Raw genomic sequence first — 24,566 nt, 5'->3', positions numbered from 1 at the left:
AGAATCACTTAGCAGTGAGTGGATAGTCTATTAGCATGGGCGGAATAGACCAGCTTATTTTGTTAAAGCCCATAATACAGACAAATTGGCGCATTACAATTAATTACCACAAACAACAACAAAAGCACTGTAGATAATGAAGTGTAATGGCAGGTAGTGCATAGCAGGTATCAATTAGACTAATAGAACAAGAAACACCAACTGCTGATTACCTACTTAATGCTGTCATTAGTAATAAAATATTTCCCATTACATCAGCTCCTGTGCGTTATGAGACTGTGCAGTGTGAGATCAAAACAACACATGCATGTGGATAGGAGAATGTATACACAGATGCCTTCTGTATATTCAGCTGCAGATCCATAAATTTACCGGCACACAGGCACAAAAGATAAACATGTACAGGCACACACAGACTCCCCAAAATTAAACACCATCTTCTAAATTCATTAAAAGCAGCAACAAGGAATGTTTACTATATTATGAGCTTTTTCCTACTTTAGGATTAATTAAAAACACAGACTGCACCATGTGGTCACTCATTAATACACGGACACAGAAGTAGATTGGAAAGGTGGAGGAGTCAAATTGTATTGGTTGGGCCACGTTCCAGCACGAGGCCATATTGCACAGTGGCTGGAAAGCAATGTGGTGCAGATGCTACTCTATGACAGACAGAGCTGGCAATGAGTCAGTTTACTTTCCAGTGGCAAATGAGGTTTATAAAAAGACTCAAAGGCAGACAGAGAGATTCTGATGTGGAATGCATGGCATGCATACTATTCAGGACAGCGAACTGAGGCGCCGCATCCTCCAGCAGCAACAAATAGAAAAGCTCGGGTAACTGCAACTGCAGAATTTGTCATCATATTAGCCCAAATGTTTGAGACTGAGACTGTTTATAAATAACAGTGTAAATATGCCAATATTAAGTTGTTTTATTAATCTGTTACTCTCATTAAGAAAAACATATGAACATATCCTTGCATATCTGTAAAAGCTGTAAAAGCTGAAAATGTAAACACTAATCTATGCGGCATTAGAGACAGTGGTCAGTTGACTTCAATGGCAAACACCAGAAACTCAGTGGTTTACATCATGGTTGATACGTTCCCCTCAAACGAGCAGCCAAGATTCGACCTTTAAATTTGTTAACTGAATATTTGCTACTGTTACCAAGATGTGCACACTCTCATGGCACTCATGGCTTTTGTTTCCAAGGATGGGCCCAACCTTCCAGTGCCATTAGGGCTAGCTGGTTAAGCAGGGGCATTGTTACACACGGTCTGTCCTTCTGTCTATACCAACCTCTTGGGTCTGATGAATGTCGGGTGCCTGAACCTGGTGTTCAGTTCCTCCTACAGCACCAATTTTACTTCTAAAAAGTGACCCATTTGCCTGCTTCCCTTCCAAAACTGCCTCCAAGCCAGTGAACTGGCCTATTACCCATTTAAAGTTCGAGAATAAGAGGTTAAGAATGTTTCAGGCCCAAGACTGAATCATTTGCTTTACAAGATAGAACTATGAGATTTGAAGAGCAGTTCAGTAGTACAGTAGTTAGCACTGATGCCTCACAGCAAGAAGGTCCTATGTTTGAATCAAGCTGCCTACTGTGGACCTTCAGTGTGGTGTTTGCATATTCTCCTAATGCTTGCATGGGTTCTCCCTGGGCACCCATCTCTGGCTTCCTCCCACAGACTAAACACATGCATGAGTAAGGGTAATTGGCAATTCTAAATTTGCCATAGGTTATCTAATAAAAGAAGATGAATGAATGTGTTTGAGAAGTGCACTAGTTTGATTATAGAACATGATTACTACGAACACATTTTGAGCTTTAGACACCAATTTTTAAGAATGTAAGAAATCAGCACATGCCCAGGGCAAACACTTTTTATGATTAATGATGTTCTTTTGCTATGTGACGACAGTGCAAACAACTGAGTTTATTAAAGATTTATAAATTTATACAACAGAAAACAGCTTCTGGGTTGCCAGGCTGTGGTGTAAAAAAGAAGAAGAAAAAATACTTCCAAAAACTTGTCACTAAAGAAGCTCATAAAAGCTTACAAAAACAAAACATGAATCAGATCAGCACATCAAACATCCGGTAGGCCCCTTCCATCTAGCAAAAAGCAAGAACAAGGCTTTGTCTGAAGTTTATTAAATGCTTTTTCACATATATTTATATGAAAAACAAACATAATGAAGAGTACTCTTACAGCACATTAGAACTTTAGAATTTTAACTATGAGCAGTTTTATTTTAATACAAACCAAATGTACTGTATTTGAGTCAGCCTGGGTGGTGAAACGTCTATATTTACTCGGTGCATGTCATAACATGACAGTATAGCCTGAAGTTTCAACAAGCCTCACATCCAGAGAGAAATATTTTTCTCATTAGTTTTGCACTGGTGAGCCCATAGCTAATGGAACAAGAATGTCACTCAGCTAATAAAATAGATGGACAATGAGACAGAGTACTCAAGAAACAGTTAATGAGCAGTAGTTTCTCCATTTTCATTAAAAAACAAAATTAACAACTGACTATAAGTCTGGTTTACTTTCTAGTACTTAGAGTTGGATACATCTAATAGTGCCACTATTTGGTCATGAAACATACTTTGCTGGTTTGAATGCATTACACTAATAGATGTGTGTTTCTGACAGTGTCATTTAATTAAATAATAATGAACTTAGCTGGGCTAAGGTGAAAATTAGGCACATAGTTCAGGCAGAGTTGTGTCAGACCTTTCACCGTTTCTAAGCGCTTTGACTGTGTGTTACCTGTCGCATCGTGGTCCTGTGTAGCCAGGCCGACACTGATCACACAGCAGCTCTCCGTCTTGACTCAAGTGGCAGGTTGGACTGAAGCTACCATGGTTCCCAAGATGAAGTTGTTGCGATTGTTGTTGAAGTTTTTGATGAGTTTGGTAGCGTTGTCCCAGTGTGGCAAAAGGCAGGAAGAAGAAGAGAAGACAGAGGCGAGTTAAGGCCATTGTTTGCCTCCTCATATACACATTCACACCTGCTTCTCTGCTTTCTCTTCCCAGTCCCATTCGCACTTTGAATGACACATTCACTCACATACACATTTTAGTTTCCTCTCCGTTTTGCACACACACATGCACCAATCCTGACTACAAAAACCCTCTTCAACCCTACAAAGTGTAGCCTAACGAACCAAGGGAGAGGGGGAGAGAGAGAGATAGAAAGAGACAGCAACAAAGTAAAATGATAGTCTCTTTCCCTCTTTCTCTCACCCTCCCACTTCCAAAAACTATAGATAGTTCTGCTGGCTCGGGTTCCAGGCACCAGACTGACTCACTAGCTGACTGACTGGCTCATTAATTGTGTGCTGGCTCACTGAGTTACAAATAACATTTCATTGGCCAGAGTATGCGGACAACAAACACTGAAAAACACTTTCTGTATAAAATGTAAATAATTCATAGCTGTATGAGAAGAGTTGTATAAAGTTGTAAACAGCCAAATTGCAGCTGTGCTCATTTTAATGCTTTATTGCTAAGTGTTTACTGATGTCACAGAGCAAGGAACCTGAGGAAGAAGCTATTTCGCGTCACACGAGTTGCCCCCTGGTGGTCATTAAAGTAATGCAGTTTTAAAGCGCCTTTAAGGATTGTGCTTTTATGTTTCTTATCCGATTTTGCCGTGTGGATCATTAGGTGAAGGAGGCTGCTGCAGTTTAGAAGTGGTATTGCAAGGGCCAGGATGGGAAGGATGTCACTGGTCTGCAAATATATCTAGTAGGGCTGAACGATATATCGCATTTGCGATAATATCGCGACATGATCAAGTGCAATTTTCTAACCGCAAAGGCTGCGATTATACTCTGGACATGTCCAAATTCATGGGCTGCATCCTCCTGAGGCCGCATTTGTAGACCGATTACGTCACAGCGACGCGCCGAAGGCTGTCCAAATTACTACCATATCCCAGAATTCATAGCGCGGCCCAGCCAAACTCCAGTTTCCAACAATGGCGGCCGCTATTAAGTTTTAAAATTACTCATACTAATCTTTCTGGGTCACAAAATAAACTTTTAAAATATTTTCAGGCGAGAAAGTAGTTGTGTAAACATCGAATATCTGCTCGGTTTATCAAGATATCCCATATTTGCAAAAGTGCTTCGACGTTTTCAGAGGCGTCTGCTACCCACCAGCTCGACAGCTAGCCGGGAGCTCGAGGGTTACTGATGCGGCTGAGAGCGGCACAACTCCCGGCACATCATTTTCAGATCACCGCGGAGTTTCTCTGCTCGGGTTAAACGTAATATATAAGTCACTTAGACAACCTAAAAATGTTATTGTTGGGCTTTTTTCAGTGTTTTGTTTGTTCGTGAGTAAATCGGTTTGGCTGAGATTAAAGTTATTAGATTAGATAAAATAAAACTTTATTAATCCCCCGGGTGGGTTCCTCCTTGGTTTTCACACAGCTGACTAAACGTCAAACAGAAAACTTATTAAACAGAAGTATGAGACAGTCGAGAATTTACACCAGTGTCTGGTTATATTTTAGATAGCAAGAAGCAGACGGCCGAGTTTATTAAACTCCACCGAGACAGCGGTGACGCTAATCAGAAGGCTAGACCGTCCAATTTTACGCCTTTAAACTTTAAAGGCGTGTTTGTGTGTGTGTTTATACAATTGCTATTATGTTTGCACTTTATGTGTAATGTTACTGACTGCAGAGATCAGTAAGATGTGTGTATTTTTTATTTATTAGTTTTATTTATTTAATATTATTTTTTAATTGAATGACTGTCTAGTAGTTCACAGATGTCGAAAAACTGAGTGTGGTAAAGCCACTGATTTTTTTATGTATATTTCTGCAATCTGCACATTGTACTGACTTTCATTTTAATGTTTACACCAGGGTTCCTTGTCAGCACTTTATGCTCAGATGTTTGTAAGCTAAAAATAAACTATTGTGTATGTTCAAATATACTGTTGTGATTGAAGAAGTTAAATAAAAATGTCAGTCATCAATTCATGCATCACCTCATGTCATCATAACAGAGGTCTGTCTTCCAGGAAAGAACAGTTTAAAATTAATGTAATATAGTATTGGCCATACTATATGATGTATTGCTTGTCTTTGTTTAATAATACAGAAGACAAAGACCTTAAAAAATAATCGCATATCGCATCGCAATCGCAATATTGGGGCAAAAAAATTGCAATTAGATTATTTTCCATAATCGTTCAGCCCTAATATCTAGCAAGGTAGTATCTGCAAAATTAACAAAATCATAAAAAACACATTTTACTAAAATAAATAATCTTTAAAGCTGATAAACTGATTAATACCAAGATTAAAATACAAATAATAATAAAAATAATAGGAAAAAAAGCAGGCCGTGTTATACTTTTTGGAAAAATTTGGCACAATTTTAGGTCGTAATGGCGGTGAAAAATGCTTAGTTAAACAGACATATACAGTTTTATCTGCAGATTTTTAAGGCCTGCGTGGATACATAATTGACTATTAACTTCCATTCAACTATAGTGATTTTTTAAAAAAGGGGGAAAAAAAGACAAAAACGTGTCCTTGGCAGTTAGAGAATTAATCCCAGGCATAAATTAAAAAGAACAGCAATCAAAAACAAAGCAGTTTTTTTTTATTGATTTGATTAAAAACCCCAGTCTTCTCCCCTGTTGACACTAATCACTTCATCAGATGTTCATAAGAGCTAAGTGGAACAATCTAACTAGCTATTTTGGTAAACATAAGGGACTGGATGGCTATTTTGAGGGGGGTGAAAGGCATGGCTTCTCAAAGCTATTATTATTGCCAGGGTGGTGTGGAGGCCTGAGGTATGAGAGAGTTGTGTCTTACTTTAGCGCTTAGGGTTTTGAATATGTCATGTCATGACTGCATGAGAATTCTCAGCTGCTGCTGCTGCCTGTGTTGTTTGTCCATGCAAGTCCCATAGAGCATCACACCCTGGTCATTTAGAAAATCTGCGGCTCAATAATATAATAATATAAAAATAAAATGTCTATATATATAACCTGCTCTGTCTGAAGTTGATCATTTCTTACATTTACTAAAAAATTAACTGCATAATTTATTTTACAATTTTTGCCTTTATAAGATTGGACTTTGCATGAGCGTCTCTCTACACCAATTCCAGTGATACTATTATTCATATATTGCTCTGAGGAAGACCCATTTTGCATTTGCAACTTAACCATGGACCTCAAATTCAGCTTCAGTATCATACTAACCCTCCTTTTATCTCAAGAACCTTCACAGGAGATGACGGCTGGCTCTGTGACTCAGAAACCAAAGAGGAGTTCTCAGTCAAAAAGTCTGAAGTGCACAAGTCTAAAGGTGGCACATCAAATCAGAAGCACGAGTAGGAGCACGCTCATTATTTTTTGACAGGGTTGTGCCCTGTGAATTTGTCCTCCATGATCAGGCTTTCAACAAGCAGTCTACCGACACATCCGGAGGGAGGGCACTCCGCTCAAATAGACCAAACTATGGCAAAAGTGTGCTAGAGTACAGCATGTTTTTTTTGGCCACACCAACACACCTTCACTCACTGCTAGCAGCATTTCCCTTATTCGCCTATATAAAATTCAAGTTGAAATGTTGGCTTTTTGACACGCTAGAAGAGCGGACATTGCGTGCACTGCAGAGAGTGCCAGGATACAAAATTGGACTTCCAGGGAGAAACGTAATAATAACACTTGCTCTGAAGTGCACCAAAAATGTATGAGGAGGACACCTTGAAGGAAAGATTATCCAAATTTACACCGGCTGGTAGTTTTGATTTTAATGACTCCACTTTGTGAAAACATCTTTGCAAAAAAAAACAAAACCCCAAAAACTCAAAACAACATAAAATACTATTAAATGATGTCATTTATGTACTATGTGCATGTTTCATGAATAAACCAAATCAGACGTGTGTAAATAAATTCTTATAAACGATGATTTTTCTAAACTTTATCAACACGTGTGGTCCCGGAGGGAGTTTAATTTAATAACCGCATGTAACCAAGCAATGTGCCTACCCCTAGACAACATATCAATGTGTATGTTTTTTTAATAGCTGTGGTTTAAAGGTCTTCATGTCTGGTAGTATTTTTGCATCTCTTTGGAAAACTGTTGTGTGGTGTAATCTGAGCATCTGTCATTCAAGTCTGTGATGTAGCCACAGCATGAGTAGCTTTCCATATGAGAGGAATATAATGCTAAAGGGTTTTCAATCCCTTAATGACTTGTGGGAGGTTTGCATTTTCTACTGTGTTAAGGCTCCTAGTAGAAATTATGTTGATTCTAACAGCGACAATGACATTTCCACCCACAGGGATAATGTTTCTCCACTTATATTTATGAGTCTACCTGTGGTGATGATATTTCCATTAATGTCATTACAATTATATTCCCGCCGAGAGTGATGAAGTCTCTAGTTGTGGCGATAACCTCTAAAGACCACACACACACACAAAAAAAAAAAACATGGTGAGAGTGTCAGGAGGAGACGGGAGATTATTAAGAGAAATAGGGACTGCAGAGTCAGGTGGGTCAACAGTGATAGATTGAGGCATTTGATTAAATTGTGCTGCCCTGGCTGCATTAACCCCAGGGTCTTCAGAACCTACTTGTTGCTGGGAATATTGAGCGGGCAGGCACAGGGTTGACAGTCCGCAGGTGACCCACGGGTGGCGTTGCCATAGTAACCTGGCAGGCAGGTGTCACAGTAGGGGCCAGCGGTGTTGTGGGAGCAGTCCTGGGGGAGAAAAATAGGTTAAAGTTCATTTGAGTCAGGAGAGCAAGTCAATTTCTCTGAGGATGCAATTTCAAAGAAGAGTTTAAGCAGTTTGTGCAATGATAAAAATACCTCAACAACATTGTGCTATTGTTCTGTTGAGTCATTTAGGAAGGAAAAAACTCCAAATAAGACCTATTTTTTATTTTCAAGTAACAAGGAATTGTCTTGGAAACAAAAAACCTCTCAAGTATTTGTTTTAGTTTTTTTTTTAGCTGCGTACATGTTATACACATCTGCAGACGAACTTTGCATAATTTCCAACAGTCAAAAATGCTAAAGACAGACAGGAAGAACAACGAACTGAACCTGTACCATACTGAGTCAAGCCATACATGTGCAGTTAATAGTAAAAGGGGATGATTTAAGTTGAGACTTGGAAGAAAAAGAAACTAGAAAGAAAGACGTTAGAACAGATCTGCTTTTTTTTTTCATAATATTTTTTTTGTTTCTAAAAGTTAAAGGTTAGAAAGATAAAAACTAAACAGTTCACACCTTTGGAGCTTTTTGCCATTGTGGGGGTGGTTTGCATACAAAACTACACCAGAAAATCCTGGCAACACAAGCAACACCAGCAGAACCAGATTTTTGTAAAAAGGTGACCTCTGACCTTGACACACCTATGATATCAGTTTGAAAAGCCTAGGTGACGTTGCTCTCAGTTTATTGTGCTCACAAGATTTTCTGTAAAGTTGATCTCTGACCTTTACCTTGAGGTCAAGTTCACCGAGATTCAAATTCATCTGAAGATTTTAGTAGATGCAACTGTGATATGAATTTCAAAATCCTACGTCACCTGGTTCTCCAGTTATCACATTCACAACCTTGTCACGTGCCAAGCAGGGTGACAACAATATGAGGTCTAGGTAAATGAGGCAAGTAAGATGAAAACAACTGCAGACACACACATATAGCCGGGTAAATGATGACTAATTGGAAACAGGGATGAAGAACGCCACAGATGAGACTAATCAGGGCAGAGCATACAATCACAAGGAAAACTAACAAAGACAGGAAATAAAATCAACAACATAAACAGACAAAGAATTCCAAAATAAAACAGGAAATGGTTTAACAGAAACCCAACATCATAACAGTCAACCCAACAATATTTTACCTGCAAAATTGTGAAGGCTGCAAACAACATAGTTAAGGCCAGATTTAGTGGCAGTACAAAAAACTCTCTGAAATTAAAAATCGACAGTCCTCGACACCCTACGGTTTCTAATGGGAGGCTTCACCTTCATATATCAAAACACAGCGATGCTTCTTCTGTTGCATCTTTTTAATCTGAATTAAGAAGTTGCTTCCAGAGAGAAACTCAATATTAAAACCTGCACTTATGCTGTAAAACCTTCTACTTCCATTAGTGCTCTTTTGTAATTGTGGCATCACGACTTATTTAATAAGACTAAATTCTTCAACACTGAGAACGTAAAATAGAAAATCTGAAGATTTCAGTTTAAGAGTTTTTAAACCGTAAAATTATGCTGTATCTATAATAGACAGCTCTTTTATTGGCCAAAATCTTTGTTGTTTTCATATGTCCAGCTGAAGCGCCAGTGGTACTTTTGAGCTAGTCTGTGCATTTATATGTCACCTTATTCCAAATCATTTTTTTCTCAGCTCAAACATCCCAAATGGTGAATCACAATGTGACACATACACAGTGTGTTAACCTGTATAACCATGGCATCATTCAGTCATTCAACCCGAGCTGGAAATCAAATTCCTCAGAAAAGAGGTGTGTTTGTGTGCAGATCTGTCTGCCACTCACTGTGTATGAATATGTATACAGAGGTTGTTTATGTGCTGTGAGTGAGTTCACGTCAAATTGTCTTCCTCTGTGTGTGTGTGTGTGTGTGTGTGTGTGTGTGTGTGTGTGTGTGTGTCAGAGAAAAAGAAAGCGCCTCCCTGCCTGTCTGTCTGTCTTTTTCTGTGTGTTGGCCTCCCCCTGACACATCCCAGCATCCTCCTCATCTATAATGAAACATAACATGGCAATACAAAACTCATAGATCGCTGTGTATGTGTGTGTTGTGTGTGTATTCTGGTGTGTGTATGTGCGATGGTAACTGACAGCTTAACCCTAAGGCAATGTGCAGACTGGGGTGGGTGCATGTGAGCAGATGCACATAAGAAGGCCAATCTGGAATGTTTATTCATTTCACACTGCAATTCCTGCCTTCACCACTAGATGGCAAATCCGGGGAGACTTCAACTAATAAGAAAAAAACTCTTTTGTATACATAAAAGTTCATTTATGTATTCCATATTAAGTTATGCATTTAGCTTCCGAGTGTCTTTCATTTCAAAACTCTCACACTCAGCTAACTCAACCAATTTTGGAAGATTTTCTGCAATTCCTCAATTAATTGGACACATTTTAAACAAAAACACTGAAAAGATATGAATACATGTAATCCACGGCTTCCAAATAAACAATTCAACTCCCTTAATTACTGATTAAAAAAAGAATGCGGTTAATGAAAGAAATGAGACTTTTCAAAACAAACAAATAAAGAAAATTGAACTCATTACTCATTACTCTTTATTACATTTTAATGATGATAAATAGGGTTAGATCTTTGAGTATTAATTTACACATAAAACAAACACATAAAAGCAATAGTAATAAATAATAAATACAAATGAAAAAGAAACAGGTGACATAATTCACCCACTACTAAGCTACTTACCAAGCAATGCCCCGTGACTTCATGGCATTGTGTTGTGTGTCCATGGCAGTGACAAGGTTCACACACCCCGTTATACAGATTCCCGTTTACCCTCCGAAAACCAAGCGCACACGCCTGAAACACACAAGATCACAAAGTTAGAAAATACAGAAAGCCAGACGGAGTGTCTTTCTTCAAGCTGCTGTAGCGTAGAGTAATTACATGGTGATCCTCTAATTAGCACCTCAAGTGTGTGTGTGTTTCTGAGTGCAACACTTGGAATATTTTTCGTGTGCGCTTGTGTGTGACTTTCAAAAGCATGATGCTGTCAGCTAAAACAACAGCGCATCAGCTGCATTCTGAGACTAAACGGTAATTTCGTGTTATTGTTTACAGTTTTCTTTGAATAAAGCAATTCAAATCTCCATGAGACAAATTTAGGAATCACAATACAATTTGAATAAAATTATGTTCTGAGATATGTTTGGATGTTTTAGACTAGTTAAACAGTCCCCAGATAATATAAGCTGATCCACAACATTTCCAACCATCTGTCTGAGGAGCCTGGAAAGAAATGGAGAGGACTTCTTTAGGTTTCGTGGAGATGTTTCACCTCTCATCCAAGAGGATTCTTGAGTTCTAAAGAAAGTTCCAGGTATTTAAACCAAGTCTTCACGGGACTTAAAAAAGTCACTTTCTTTCTGAGCTCATTCCAGCTACCATGATCTGGATAACTAAAAGCTACACAGACAAACATCTTTTCACTTTGAGTAAAAATCCCATCTGGAATATGTGCTTGGACATAAGGTGTTATCATGAATAAGGACACTTCTTTTTGATGTATTTATGAAAAACGAATGCACTAAAATTCCACCTGAAGTGCAGTCAAGTATTACCAAGCATAACATACAGTATATCAAGGAATCAGTACACTAAATGCCTGTAACACAAAACTGTGCACAAACATTTACAGAAAGAGACTGTTGTTTGTATGTATGGGTGTCTAAGCCTTCAGTTGATGACCATTTAAGGAAATGCATCCTGAGTTAACGTCAATATAGCAGGATACAAATTGAAGGCTCTACTTGTGGCTCACAGGGATTACTTGTACATGTGTTAGCATTAGCCACATTTAAAAGTACACATGTGATGTTCTAACATAGAAATACACACCAACATCATTAAGTGACTGCGTACATTTCAGTGTGGGCTTACAATCTTTTGAATAGGTACTCTTTTTTTTTTCAAGAATCCTTTCTTGCACTGGAAATTTTTCTAATCAATGTTTCTTTGTGTTTGAATGATTTTTTTTGTTTATTTGTGCTTGTTTGCAGTGCAGTGGTTAGACCTGCCATCTTACAGCTACAGCCTCCACAGCCTTTCTGTGTGGAGTTTCCATGTACTCCCAGTGGATGCATGGGTTCACTCCACAGCGCTACAGTCCAAAGATATGCAGTTACGCCACACAAAACTGAACCACATCTTTTCATCAATGCCCTTTCAGTGCAACAAATGTTGCTCCGCTGAGGCGATGCTCACACGTCTTATTCGGTTCTGCATGAACTCAAGACTATAAAATATTTTCCCCACAACTAGAAAAAAAAAACTAAACTGTCATTCATAAGTTAAAATGATCTAAAAAAGTTAGGTCTTAGCAATTCAAACGTCTGAGAAAACAACGTATTGTTATTATTGAAATTTGAAAGTTGAAATTTCAAAATAATAACCCCAAATTTTGACTTATGGCTAGCAAAAAAGTGTTTGTCAAAGAATGTGTGTTTTCACAAGAGACAAGCTTCCAGGTTTTCAGCAACGCTCTCCAGAGAAATTAAAGGTAACCACAACTTTCTTCATGTTCTGCTGAAAGCTTCAGACTTCCACCTAATGTCCAGACGGCTCTGTATCCAGTAACTGGGGTTGATTCTTGTAGACTTGTAAGTCTACCTATCCACCTTTTGCACATTGGATTGGATGTTATTTTGTCATACAAATGGAATAATTAGCTATGTGTAATATACCTAATTCTATTCAGGATACATTTTGCAACAATACCATCTGAAGCAGAGATCTTTACTAATCTCTTGGCCCAATTGGATATTGAATTTAGTTAAATAGTTTTGGTTCTGTTCTTGTCATATTTGTTTTTAATCCCTTCTATAAGTTTTATTGTCTGGTAGCATCTTGTTTGTTCTATGTGCTTGTGTCTATATTGACTGTAGGTATAAATGTTAGTATGAACGGTTGTCTCTATGCATTAGTGCTACAGTATGTAACCAACCAGCCTTATGTGCCCATTGGATAAGCCGTTAACACAAATGGATGAATGGTGTGTATTTACCTCACAAGAAGTTCCACCATATCCATAAGGGCAAGAACACACTTCTACAGCTGATGCTCTCCTCTCTCCTATAGCAGCGGGATTTGCTACCTCCATAGAAAATGAGTGGAGTCTGCACACGGAGGGCACAGAAATACAAATATCAAGCAAAATCATACAGCATACTGGGAGTCTGTCCGCCTTCACAGTTAAACATACAGCTTGTGCGTAAACAGGGCAGTTTTGCTGATAAGTCTTTTAGAGGTTTTATGAGCCGAGTTCATTCTCTCAGGCAGATTTTACTCTCAGACGGCAATAAGCTTCACCTATAAAACCACCATCTTTATGTTTAGGTTGCACAAGGTTAAAGCCGTGATATTCACAGGCTATAAGAAGGAGATGCCTCAGAGTCTTGATTCTGAGCGAAAATTTTGTTTCCTACAGCTAAATGAGACTAAAAACTTCTGATTTTACAAGCTTAATTTTAATATAATGATTTATTTTACAGTGTATGATCAATACGTCATGATGGCACACTTCGAAATGTGTACATGTTTCCGTACCCACCTGTAAACAGCGCTGCGTTCTGTGCTGTAAGAGGCCCGCACCATCACACTCGTCACTTTTGCCAGCACAGACAAGAAATCTCTCCGACTAACTGGCTGTGCCGTCTCTGAAACCCGGAAGTTCTCTGGCAGGAGAACTATGTGACTGGTGCTGGATGAGGATGGGTAGACAGGCTCGCCAAACCTTTTGTAATTAATCTTCATCCCTCCTCCCTGGTAGAGCAAAAGAATTACAATTTGAACTTTTAATTTCATAAATGTAAAACATCGGTATTCCCTCTGTTGCTTTTATGACAGCACTGACATGTGCATTTATAACTTATCTAAAAAAAATGAGTGAGAGTGAAAGATGTGTCATTAGGTAATGAGCTCCAGTTTATATTGACATACTGAATGGACTAAATGCAAAGTAAATTGAGCCCAGGCCTGGTATCTGACTATCTCTTGTTGAGAACGGATCAATGGCATGTAGTGGCTAACACAGAGTGACAACTACTTATGGAGGGAGAGAGTGAGAGAGAGGGAGAGCTTACTATGCCAATAAACCATTAAATAAAAACTAATTGAATTGGGGGAGGTGGGGGAGTCATAAAGACGGTGAAACCAGCAGCACAGCCAAGAGATGCACAAAATCAGAGGATGACAGAGACAAAGAGGGAAAATGAAAGAGTCACCTCACTTTTATTTACCAGTAAGAAAATGAATTCAGTTAAAAAAATCCCTTAAAAAGACAAACATCATTATGTTGGTTCAATTCTTAATACTTTTTAATACAAACATTTCACTTCTTACTTTAAAAATTAGATCACAAAGGGAAAGTTTTATAAGGTTTTTCCTGAAACAAAATGAGAGGCGGCTCAAGACTGCGTTTCTGTGTTTACAGCATTCTTTTCTTTCTTTATTTACACACTTTAACTGTGCTAAAGTGGACTGATTGAGTGGGCATGGATCGAGAGGAAGGCACGGAAAGCAACAAAGCCACAGAGCCATACAAAGACAGAGAGATTATTATCTATTCAGATGCTGACTTCTTGCGAACAACACACAAGTTTCTTCTTGCACTTCACAAAAACAAGCAACAAAAAATATTACAACTCGATGCAGATATGCAGCGTAAACAGCAGGGCAGAAAAAGAGGGAACAAAACGAGACAAAGGCTGAAAGAGACAGTGAAGAGGGAGAGAGCTGGCTGACAGTGTGTAGGTGGTTCATTATTGTCATCATTTGGAGAGGCTTTTTGTTGACAACAAGACCGACACTTGTCCTCCTCTCCTTCTCCTCCCATCTCCTCCCAGTCTGTCGATCTCACTGACACATCTTTAAATAACACAAGCTCATTGGTCTGTGACTATCCGTCTCACAATTTTCCTTCTTCCTCATTCTTACTTTTGTTTATTTCCACGTTCCGTTCTTCACTGTTTGTTTCTTCTTTTCCTTTTTTCATTTTCACTTCCTTTTGTGTTGTTTCACACCCACCATTCTTCCTTTCAATCTTCCACTATTTTTTCCTTTTTTTTGTCAATTTCTTTCTTTCCCATCTTTTATTTCACTTTTCAGTCTGCCCTGCCTTTATTTGATTCAAAGTCTCTTTTACTTTTCATTCCCTCCTTTTATGGCTTTCTTTCCGTGCCCTTTCATCCATTCGATCCATTCTTTCTCACCTACCGTACACAGTACACCGCTTTCTCTTTGCAGTCAGTATGTGAGACTTAGGTGCTTTCACATTTACTGCAGTTTATTTTAGATCGTTTCTGAAAGCCCTTCCAACTATTCTAATTAGAATTCCCACTTCTTCGAACACTAGCAAAGTAACTGGATCCTTTCTACAGCTCCAGCACAGAGGACACACATACACACCAACCTGTGCATTGTTTTGTTTGTACTCCATGCTCTCACACATACACCTACACAATGTTGTTTAGTGATATGAGAGATATAAACAGTTAACTAATAGTGTGGCTGCTTTGCTTATTGCTGCCATACATCATATTGCAACCTGCTCATTATACAGACATACAGGGAGAGAAGGGGCGAGAGAGTATATCTGCATTTTTTATTGCTAAGTTCAGCAGTTCTCCTCAGGCTGCAGCTGCTTGCGTGCGCGCGTGTGTGACTGTCTGTCTTTTCTTAACTGTTTGCAACTTCATTTAGTCCTCATGGTCGCAGAAAACAGCGGAAAAACAAGTACACAAAAACAGAAAAAGTCACACTTGAGTTACTCTGACACCAAAAATAATGTATTTGCTGAGTGCTGGGAGCAGTCCTTGTCAACCCCTTTAACTGAAATAGTCAGTTCAGTTGGATCTCATTCCTGGGCTCTACCGCATGGCTGTTCCTGAGGAGTCTCCCAAATGCACCAAGACAGTTTAATATAGGAATCAAAAAGTAAAACAAAAAAACGACACAATTTAAACCCATGCATATAGATTGCATGGATATGTTGTTTCAGGCTAGAGTCACATAGGCATCAAGAACACTTGGGGACTCCCGGAAACCACAGATCACTAGGAAAAAACGTGTATTCCCTTACTGGTCGCTGAGTGGCTGCTAGAGGTCCTTTATTTATTCTAAATAAAAAGTTCCACTTCTTCAAACATTGGCAGAAATTTCTGGCTGTTGTTGGGAAACCAATTGATAAAGCTCCAGTCATGCAGTTCCCCTAGCAACCACAGGCATTTGCAATCTCCAACCAGTTGGCAAGTGGTTGCTGGAGGTTGATGGCTGTTGCTATGTGAAATCAGTCTCAGCCCTTACTGTGGCTGTGGATTGAAAACCGCAACTTGAAATATTAAACTAAATAATGTATTAGAGTTCAAAGTCTTCAAAAGGTGCTGGTTGTAGCAGTAAGGCACAGCTTTCACTTTAAGTGTGAATGTTCTCAGTTTCCAGTCTGACTGTTAATAAGCAGCTTTCAAGTGATTGCAGACAAGTCTGTGTCCTCCATGCAATCTGATAACAACCACCAATAACGACCAAGATTTATTCTGCAGTTTCACTGGGTGACAACCAGCAAACACTCGCCAACTGCTTAGGTAGTACACATTTTTCCCTATCAGGTGGTGGTAGCCGACCAGTCTCAAGTCCTGGTTGACTTAATATCTCTCCATTACCGTGTAGCATGTTGACAGTAGTTTAAGTTCGCAGCTACAAGTAATTAGTGAATTGTTTAAAAACTTACCTCTATGATTAAGTCAGGCTCTGATGTGACTCTGATGCTCACTTGTTCTTGCTGCTCTACAGTATAAGACACGGTGAAAATGACATTCCCACCGTAGGCTGAAAGCTGCAGAATGACAAAGGCAGACAAAACAAGTTAGAAAGTCAAGTTTGTAATAAAAACAACACCTTTTGACCTTTTGATTTCCCATGCTTCGTAGCTCATTAGACTTAGCTCACTATTAGATTGATTTAAAGGTCCATGTTTCTGCTTTATTTGACGCTAATAGAGCGCACGGATTAAAAAGCAAAACGTGACCAAAAAACCATCAGAGTAGTGAGAGAAAAAGTGACAAAGAAAAAATTCTGATGTAGAGGCAGGTTAACTTAAAAATGTTGAAAATGTTGACAAAGTACATTAGTAGGAAGGAAAAAAGCCTAATACACTGTTTTAAACTAATCATAGTCTCACAGAAAGAGGTTTTTAGAAAATGCAAAAAATGTTATCTAGTCAGAGAGATTTTGAAAAGTTGTAAATAAGTACAAGTCATAGACAAACCCACAATAACACAGAAAAACCACCACAACTTCTTCATCTAATAATGACTTTTTCCCCCTAAAATAGTTTTAAAATGCTGAAAACATGAAGAAAGCAGGTACATGCTACAATCTTTGTTGTCTCGAGTTGTTTTGGTGCAGCGTTTCTGTCGAGTCCACAGAATGAGCTTTAGCTGGAGAAGTGCTGCATCGGCATGATCCTGAAATTTATTATTCTGCTTCAACCTGAACAGTAATGGGTGGGAGAGCGAGATAATAATGCCACCATAAAAACAGAGAGAGGGGGACATTGAGGATGAGGGGGAGAGAGACGAAGAAATAGAGCTGGAGACAGAAAGACAGAGCGAGTGAGGTAGTGAAGGAGGAAGAGTTAGGCTTAATGCCTCTATAAACCTCTTCCATTCTACATCATTACACTCACTTTTTAAACCACGAGGCGGAATCACCGTTTTCACAACTGACTGAAAAACCACACACACACACACATACACAGATATATCCACACCAGTGTGCCTGGAGGTGTACTTGGTGGATATTTTATTCTATAACACTTATCCTCTATCTACCTCCATTTGCTGATTTGGACTCCAGAGGACAGTAAAATCATAGTTTAAACCCACACAGCCCACACACATCAGACACTTGTGCTGCCCGACCTCCTCCTCCATTAGCTAATCAGCCCTCTAGCATGACCACTGCATACACGCTTAGTTTCTCATGCAAAAAGAAAAAAGTCTGAATTTCATTCCAGTGCAACAAAAAGGACGATAAGCTACGCATCCACTTCCAATGTACTCGCTAGACTACAGGTGTAATAAATGGTATGATCAGACAAGTAGACGGGAAAAAGTAACTTTTGGTGATCTCGTCACTTTTTTGAACTCGTTGTTGACACTACAGCTACCAGCACTTAAAAGATAAAGCAGAGACACAGATCCTGCTAAAAAGCACAACACAGACTTCATACTTTGACCAATTAACAAAACTACATATATTACTGTGAAAATTTCATAGCATGCTTTTAATTATTTATTTTACTTAAACCCGCATTATTTTATTTCCATGTTCATTTTGGTCACGTTGAGAAAGCACGAGATAATATAAATACAACATTTGAAAATTAGCATTAGCATTAGAAATAGTTTTTTTTCTGGTAAATATAGGAAAAAATACAATCCTAGACCCTATCCTTAATGGAAATATCTGGGAATTTAGAGACCCCCACTGTGTTAAACAAGTAGTCAATAGGTTTGTCTCATCATTCACTGATGCTAGACAGTGTATAGGTTTTAACCTTTTGAGGCATCAGCAGTTACTACATGATCACAAGCCTAACTCTAACCCTAGGCTATCAGAACATGTAGTTTTTGGTTTTATTAGCCCTCTGATGCATGAATTATGAAAGCCTTGGTCAAGATTTTTTTCTTAAGTGCTTTTATTCTTCTCAGGACATGAAAAAAAATGTTTAACTCTTTTTTTTTCAAAAATATGTTTTTTTATAAAGTTATAAACTTGTCCACTCCAGTGGACTACATGCGCCTGAGCACTTAGCATGAAATACTGTGAATTTACTGTAAAAATTAATTACCTTGTGTTCTATTGTAAATATACAAACACTTGTTTGCTTGTATCCTTTGAAAAACATCTCAGCAATTTTTTTTGGAACTTTCAACTCATAAGGCCCCAATGTTTAGACGTAAATAACAAAACCAATCAACAGTCCTAGCTATGAATCCTACACCTGAATATGGCAAACTATCTCCAACAAGAGAAACATTTTTGAGTCTACACAGTTCTATAACGATGCAGGACAGTATTACCAAGCCCTTAGTAGCATGCTGGAAGAAAACACAAACTGACATCTTAGTCTCTGCATCTCCAAACAGTTCTATGTTCATCACACCTAGGCTGTGCGAAAGTTTGCAACGCATCCAGGGCACAATGGCACACAGCATTGCATGCAGATGTATTTGGTCTTCCGTGTGCACACAACATCATGGCACCTGTTTGCATTTTTCACCTCGGTCAGTTGGGGCCAGTGATATCCTGTGGCAAACCTGACCTCACAGGCTACTTTGGTGACTGCTCTCCACTTCACGGGTTGTGGGGTCCCACTGGGTCTTCCTCTTTTGCATTGCTGGAGGGAGAATCTCTTCTCTTGTTACTGACAGTTCTTTCCCATACAAGTTGGTGTTGTATGTTATATTATCAATTAGATCTGCTGGAAACAGATGTCTGAAGAAATCTATGGGATCCTTCCCCTCCACATTCAATTTCCACTCTCCTAGAAAAGGAGGCAAGTCTCCAACCAAGTCATTGTCTTGGACTTTCCAAATATTTTTGCGGGCTTGAGTATGGTCAGGTGCCATGTACCCATCTCCCACAGCTCCCTGATCATACTGACCTTCCTCTTCATCCTGCCCCTCATCGTTCTCACTTTCTGCATCCTGACTGTCTGTGTCTTCATCATCCGTAGTTCCTATGTCTCTGTTCTGCTCTGGCAGCCACTCTCATCATCACTGGACTTATCACTGAACTCCTCATCACTGCACTCATCAATGAAATCATCATCACTGGAGCTGGATGGAATTTCCTGGACTATTCTGTACGCTGCCTTATTCTTTGCTGCATTTGAAGTCTACAAAATATGATAAAATAATTATTATAGTAACTCAAACTACAGCTGATCTGCACAGAAATATATATTTTAAATGAGTAGCTTATAAATGTAACAATTATATGCTTAATTATAACCAAAACAGTCCCAAAAAACAGTGAGACAATTTATGACTTCTGTTAAAAAAATATAGTGGGTAATGCATGATGTCCACTACAGTGGACACATGGTTAATTGTAGTTTTCTACATATTAGACATAACAATTTCTTATTCCAAACAGATAATATCCTTCCCTAGATGTTACTGCATATCATCATATTTTTTTTTACCTGTTGGGCTCTTTTAGCATAGAAGGATTGACAGGATATGCCAGCAGTGGTCGGCAGGGGTGACAGTTTGTCTGCCATCTTTGATTCAGAGGAAATTTACTTGCAGTTGCACTAACTGAACACTGAATTGACCTCAATGGAGCATGGCAGCAGAGAGCACTCTAGAGGCTAATATGCAGTTCCACCATAGAAACCAATGCATTAAAGAGATATGTACGTTTTAGTAGCTGTCCACTCCAGTGACCACTATGCATCAGAGGGTTAAATTGTTCTCCCAAGTCTTTGCAAGCAGGGAAAAAAAGAAAATAATCATTGTAACAGGGTTAGGGTTGGGGCTTTTCATGAGAAACAGCTGCCTGCTGCAGATGGAAATAGACTGATTAGTGGTGAGACTTAGTCAAACAGCAAGATTTAGACCTTCACACAACATGCAGATGGACGAGGTTTTGAATTTTGTTTTAATCTTGATTCCTGTTACTCTTTTATTGACCCGCTGTTTTCTACTTTCCTCTTTTTTCTCATCTTTCTTTGTCTGTGTGTGTTTGTGTTCCTAATGGTTCTTTTTTTTTTTCGTAATTGTTTTTTCTTGAGCATCCTCTGTTAATTTATTTCCTCTCTTGGTTCTATTCCTGCCCTTGTGATTATCTGCTTGACCCTTACTGTTGCGTGTGCTTAGCTTTGGTTTGAGCTGGAGATGCTAAGATTCCAACTAAGGTTTTAGGTGGGAGTGGCCATAGTGGACAGGAGTAGATGTGAGTATAGCTCGTGTTGAGTGGTTTGGAGACAAAGATAGAAAGGCAAGCCTGAGATGGTTTGGACATGCACAGAGGAGTGATAGTGGATACAGGATGTTGAATATGGAGCTACCAGTGAAGAGGAAAAGTATATAAAATAGGGTGATGGAGGCAGATAATCCACAGTGGCGACCAAAAAAAGAAGAAGCTAAATTTAGCTTTAGTTTGTTTACAACACTCTTTTTTTTTAAATTGTGAGTTTAGCTTATACACCTTTTAGTTTTTGTGAAATCAGCTCGTATATTAAAACCCAGTTTTAGCCTAACATTCTGTCTCTGTCTGCATTTTGGTTAATTATATATAACTTGTATTTTTTCTCATCTTACATTTCATTTGCAGTATAAATGTTGATTAGTAAAGTTTTCAACACTCCAGATATGAGCTGAAAATACATTATAGTCTCACAAGGTCCTGATTCCCGGGCTTTTTATCTTGTGGCTTATGAAAACAACATTTGCTTAACAAATTTATTAGACCACTTATCATAAAAGTAAGAAAACACAAGTATTTTAAAAAATCTGTCAGGTTTTTTTTTTTAAACTAAAATTACATTTTGATATACCCAAATTTGAGCAAGCACAATGGACTTGTCTGAAAAGTCAGAAATTATTAGAGCAAAACATTCACTGGCTAAAAATAAATGTTCTGTTCAGGAATGATAACTGCAAAAATAACTACAATTTGTCATCCTAATCGGAAAATAATAAAAAAAACCCCAGCATAATAAAATAAAATTTTGCTCACTTGTAAAGAGTGTACACACACTGGTTGATTAGCCATTACAGAGACATAGACACATTATTTTTATTATAATAATCAATATTGTTATTTTAGTTTAGCTGTGGCATAAACACTGGATGTCAGTCTAATAAATAGTACTGTAATTCTGTATGGTTACATATAGAATTATGGAACCAAAAATCAAATACTGTCTATCTCATGGGCATTCACATTTGCTGTTACTACAACATAGTGTTTTGTTCACCAGTATAGGAAGTGCTGGCATAGAATAAAATCTAGATAAAAACACAAGAAAGTTGCACAGATCTGTAAGTGCTTCAACTTACTACTCCAGTTGTGCAAAGAGCTATAAAAAGTGGATTTGCATGTACTATACTTTTTTTTTTTTTACCTGTTTCTGTTTGTTGTGTTCACTAAGCATTCAGCAGGATATGACCTGAAAACTAACAGAAAAGCTTTTTCACTCTGATTCTCCATCCAGTTAGGACTCCTGTATTTTGCAATTTACTTCCTTTGAAATTATTGACATTTCTCAGAAAAACTCATTTCTCTGATGCCGTCCACTCAACCTGGGCAACAATCAAAGCTTTTGTCATGGCAACCTGATGACCCATCTCTACCCTAGGGGGGAGTTGAAATACAGAAACACAATACAGGAGAGAGAAAAAGGCCAACAGAACAGCACAGCAGGAGAGAGACATACGGGGAGGGAGAGGAGAATCATGTGTAGTGGAAACGAAGGAACAATAAACACTCAGACACACACGCACACACACAGCTGCAAAAGACATCAGTGAGATCCCTTGTGAGCTTGATAAGCCTGTTATTAACTGTATTAGTGGTCAGAATAAGAAGAACAAGACATAATCCTCACTGTTAAAACCCTAATCAAGAAGCTGACACAATCTTCATTAGAGTGAAACCCTTTGTCACAGCCACGGCTATATGAGTATCATACAAGCCATTCAGCTCACTTCAATACTATTTGAGAGAAGGGATAAAGTAGTTTCATATCAAAACAGGAGTAGTTACTGTGAAAAAAAAGGGAGCATACTAAACTAAACATGATGAAATGGGAAGGTGTGCATGCTGCTGTTCATGAAGGAGGGGAAACTGGTAATAATGCCCCTGTTTATCAGTTTAATTAAAAATAAAGTGGATAAAATATAGAAAATGAGAAGAGTAAAGTTTGGCGTTGTGCCAAGCAGTGGGTTTGGGTTTGGCACGGAGAAGAGGTGTAAGAATGAGTCACTGTAAGTTGGGTGACTTCAACATATGAGTCATGTTTGACCTCAGTCCTCCTCCAAGGTTCTCAGCAGAGCCCTGATGTAAGATGGATAGGGCTTTTCCATAATCATAAGTAGCCTAGTCGAGTATTATAATTTAAGGGTTAGTCCATTCCAATTTTAGGATACTGTTGTTGTCCAAAAAGAGTTGGATTTGTGCTACAGCTTGACTTCTTTGCGAGTTTTGCAGAAAAAGGCGAAGACATCTTTCCTAAAGAGATATCTGCTTAACAACACCTGTTTTCTCATATCCACATAAAATTATTCAAATTTAGCTGAGTTTGTTCCTTATACACACTTTTATAAAACACTACATCAAATTAGTCATTGATAGTTGTTAAAAGATATGCTACTCATGTTACATTGGGTGCTAATGTGTATATGTATGTATGTAGAGAAATGACAAACTGTATTTTTATGATTTGTGAAATAAATAGAATTGACATTTCCCATCAATCTGCACTCAGACGAGTATGATGACAAAATGAAAAGAACATGAGAAACACAGCAAACGTCTTAAAAATCTGAAACTGATTGTCTAATTTTACTAATCGTTCAGCTTTTACTGTAAAAGTTCAAATTCTAGCCAGATGTTATTGGCTTTAATAACCCTTAGCAAGTATGTAGAACTCTGATGGACTCAGAGGTATGATAGGGACAAACCCTCATATATGCATGGCTCTGTGAAAGGAAAATTCGTGCTGTACTTCAGGATAAAACCTCAGCCTCAGAAATCCAAAGAACCTTGCTGTAGACTTAGATGCTAAAATTGTGGGGAGCAAGGGTTCAAAACCTTTGCTTTGAATGTTCCCAGTAGCACAGAGGAGTCGGTAATTGCAAAAGAAAGAAGACCCCCTCCAGGAATTTTCATAGAGCTGGCGCTGCTGCCAAACTGAGCAAGAAGGTCCATGTGGGAGGTGACCAGGACCCCAGCAGTCATGGTAACAGAGATTCAGAAGTTAGAGGTACATGGCAGCCCACTTGGTGTTTCTCAAAAGGCATTTAAGGACACCCTGAGAGCATAAGGATAAAGATTCTCTGGGGTGCTTCTCAACAGCAGGGACCAGGAAACTAGTCAGAACTGAGGGAAGGATGACTTCATCCAAATATAGAAAAGTCATTGGAGAATACCTGCTCAGGAGGGCAGCGGCCTGAAGCTATAGGGCGACAGTTCACCTTTAAATGTGCACAAAAGTAAACCAAAGCAAACAATCAACAAGTCCTTGACAGGCCCACCCAAAGCCCAGACTTAAGCTGTACTCAGTCAAGGCTCTGTACTGCACCCAGGCACTTTTGTTCCCTCATTACACTTGCCTGTTGGCTTGCACTCACTCTGTGCTTAAACGTCCAAGCATGAATATGTTTAGTTTTGTCTCTCTTACTCTCATATCATTTCTCTCTTTGATGCACACAAGCTTTTCAAAAGCACCTGTGCAGGCAACAAAGATGTTAATCATTTTGCACTTTGTGGTTAAGTTGGTGCCTGAACCACAAAATTTTGCAGTTTGTGCTTCAGTCACACTGTGTCCTCTCGCGTGCCTTAGAGATTTCCTAATTACTTAATACAAAACATTTCTTTGGCAGCAGCTGTTGAGGAAGCAGTGGTCCAACTGAACAGCACTCGAGAATCCGGTGCATTGCACTGTGCATAGTGATCCCACTAGTCAAATGGACTGATTTTGGCGTTAGCTTAGGCAAGAATAGTATGGATCTACTG

General features: G+C 38.7%; 1 protein-coding gene and 1 long non-coding RNA gene across 10 annotated transcripts in view; both read right to left on the bottom strand.

The window, feature by feature from the left end:
* Positions 1-24,566, bottom strand: part of lama2 (laminin, alpha 2) — a 251,165-nt gene that overhangs the window by 118,047 nt on the left and 108,552 nt on the right. For all 9 annotated transcript variants that reach the window (XM_076874014.1, XM_076874016.1, XM_004550514.4 and 6 more), the window contains exons 15-20: positions 16,546-16,650; positions 13,369-13,580; positions 12,823-12,934; positions 10,506-10,619; positions 7,640-7,767; positions 2,790-2,876 (exon numbers count right to left, since the gene is read on the bottom strand). In XM_076874014.1, coding sequence (XP_076730129.1) covers positions 2,790-2,876; positions 7,640-7,767; positions 10,506-10,619; positions 12,823-12,934; positions 13,369-13,580; positions 16,546-16,650 — 758 coding nt within the window. The remainder of the gene's footprint in view (positions 1-2,789; positions 2,877-7,639; positions 7,768-10,505; positions 10,620-12,822; positions 12,935-13,368; positions 13,581-16,545; positions 16,651-24,566) is intronic.
* On the bottom strand, positions 19,409-20,289 carry LOC143412642 (uncharacterized). The gene is made up of 2 exons (XR_013093151.1): positions 20,029-20,289; positions 19,409-19,719 (listed from the first exon to the last, which is right to left on the bottom strand). It is a non-coding gene; the product is annotated as an uncharacterized LOC143412642 (long non-coding RNA).

Source organism: Maylandia zebra, linkage group LG15 (genome assembly GCF_041146795.1).
Source record: "Maylandia zebra isolate NMK-2024a linkage group LG15, Mzebra_GT3a, whole genome shotgun sequence".
Taxonomy (NCBI): Eukaryota; Metazoa; Chordata; class Actinopteri; order Cichliformes; family Cichlidae; genus Maylandia; species Maylandia zebra.
Note: the sequence above shows the minus strand (reverse complement) of the source record. Positions and strands in the feature narration are given on the sequence as shown.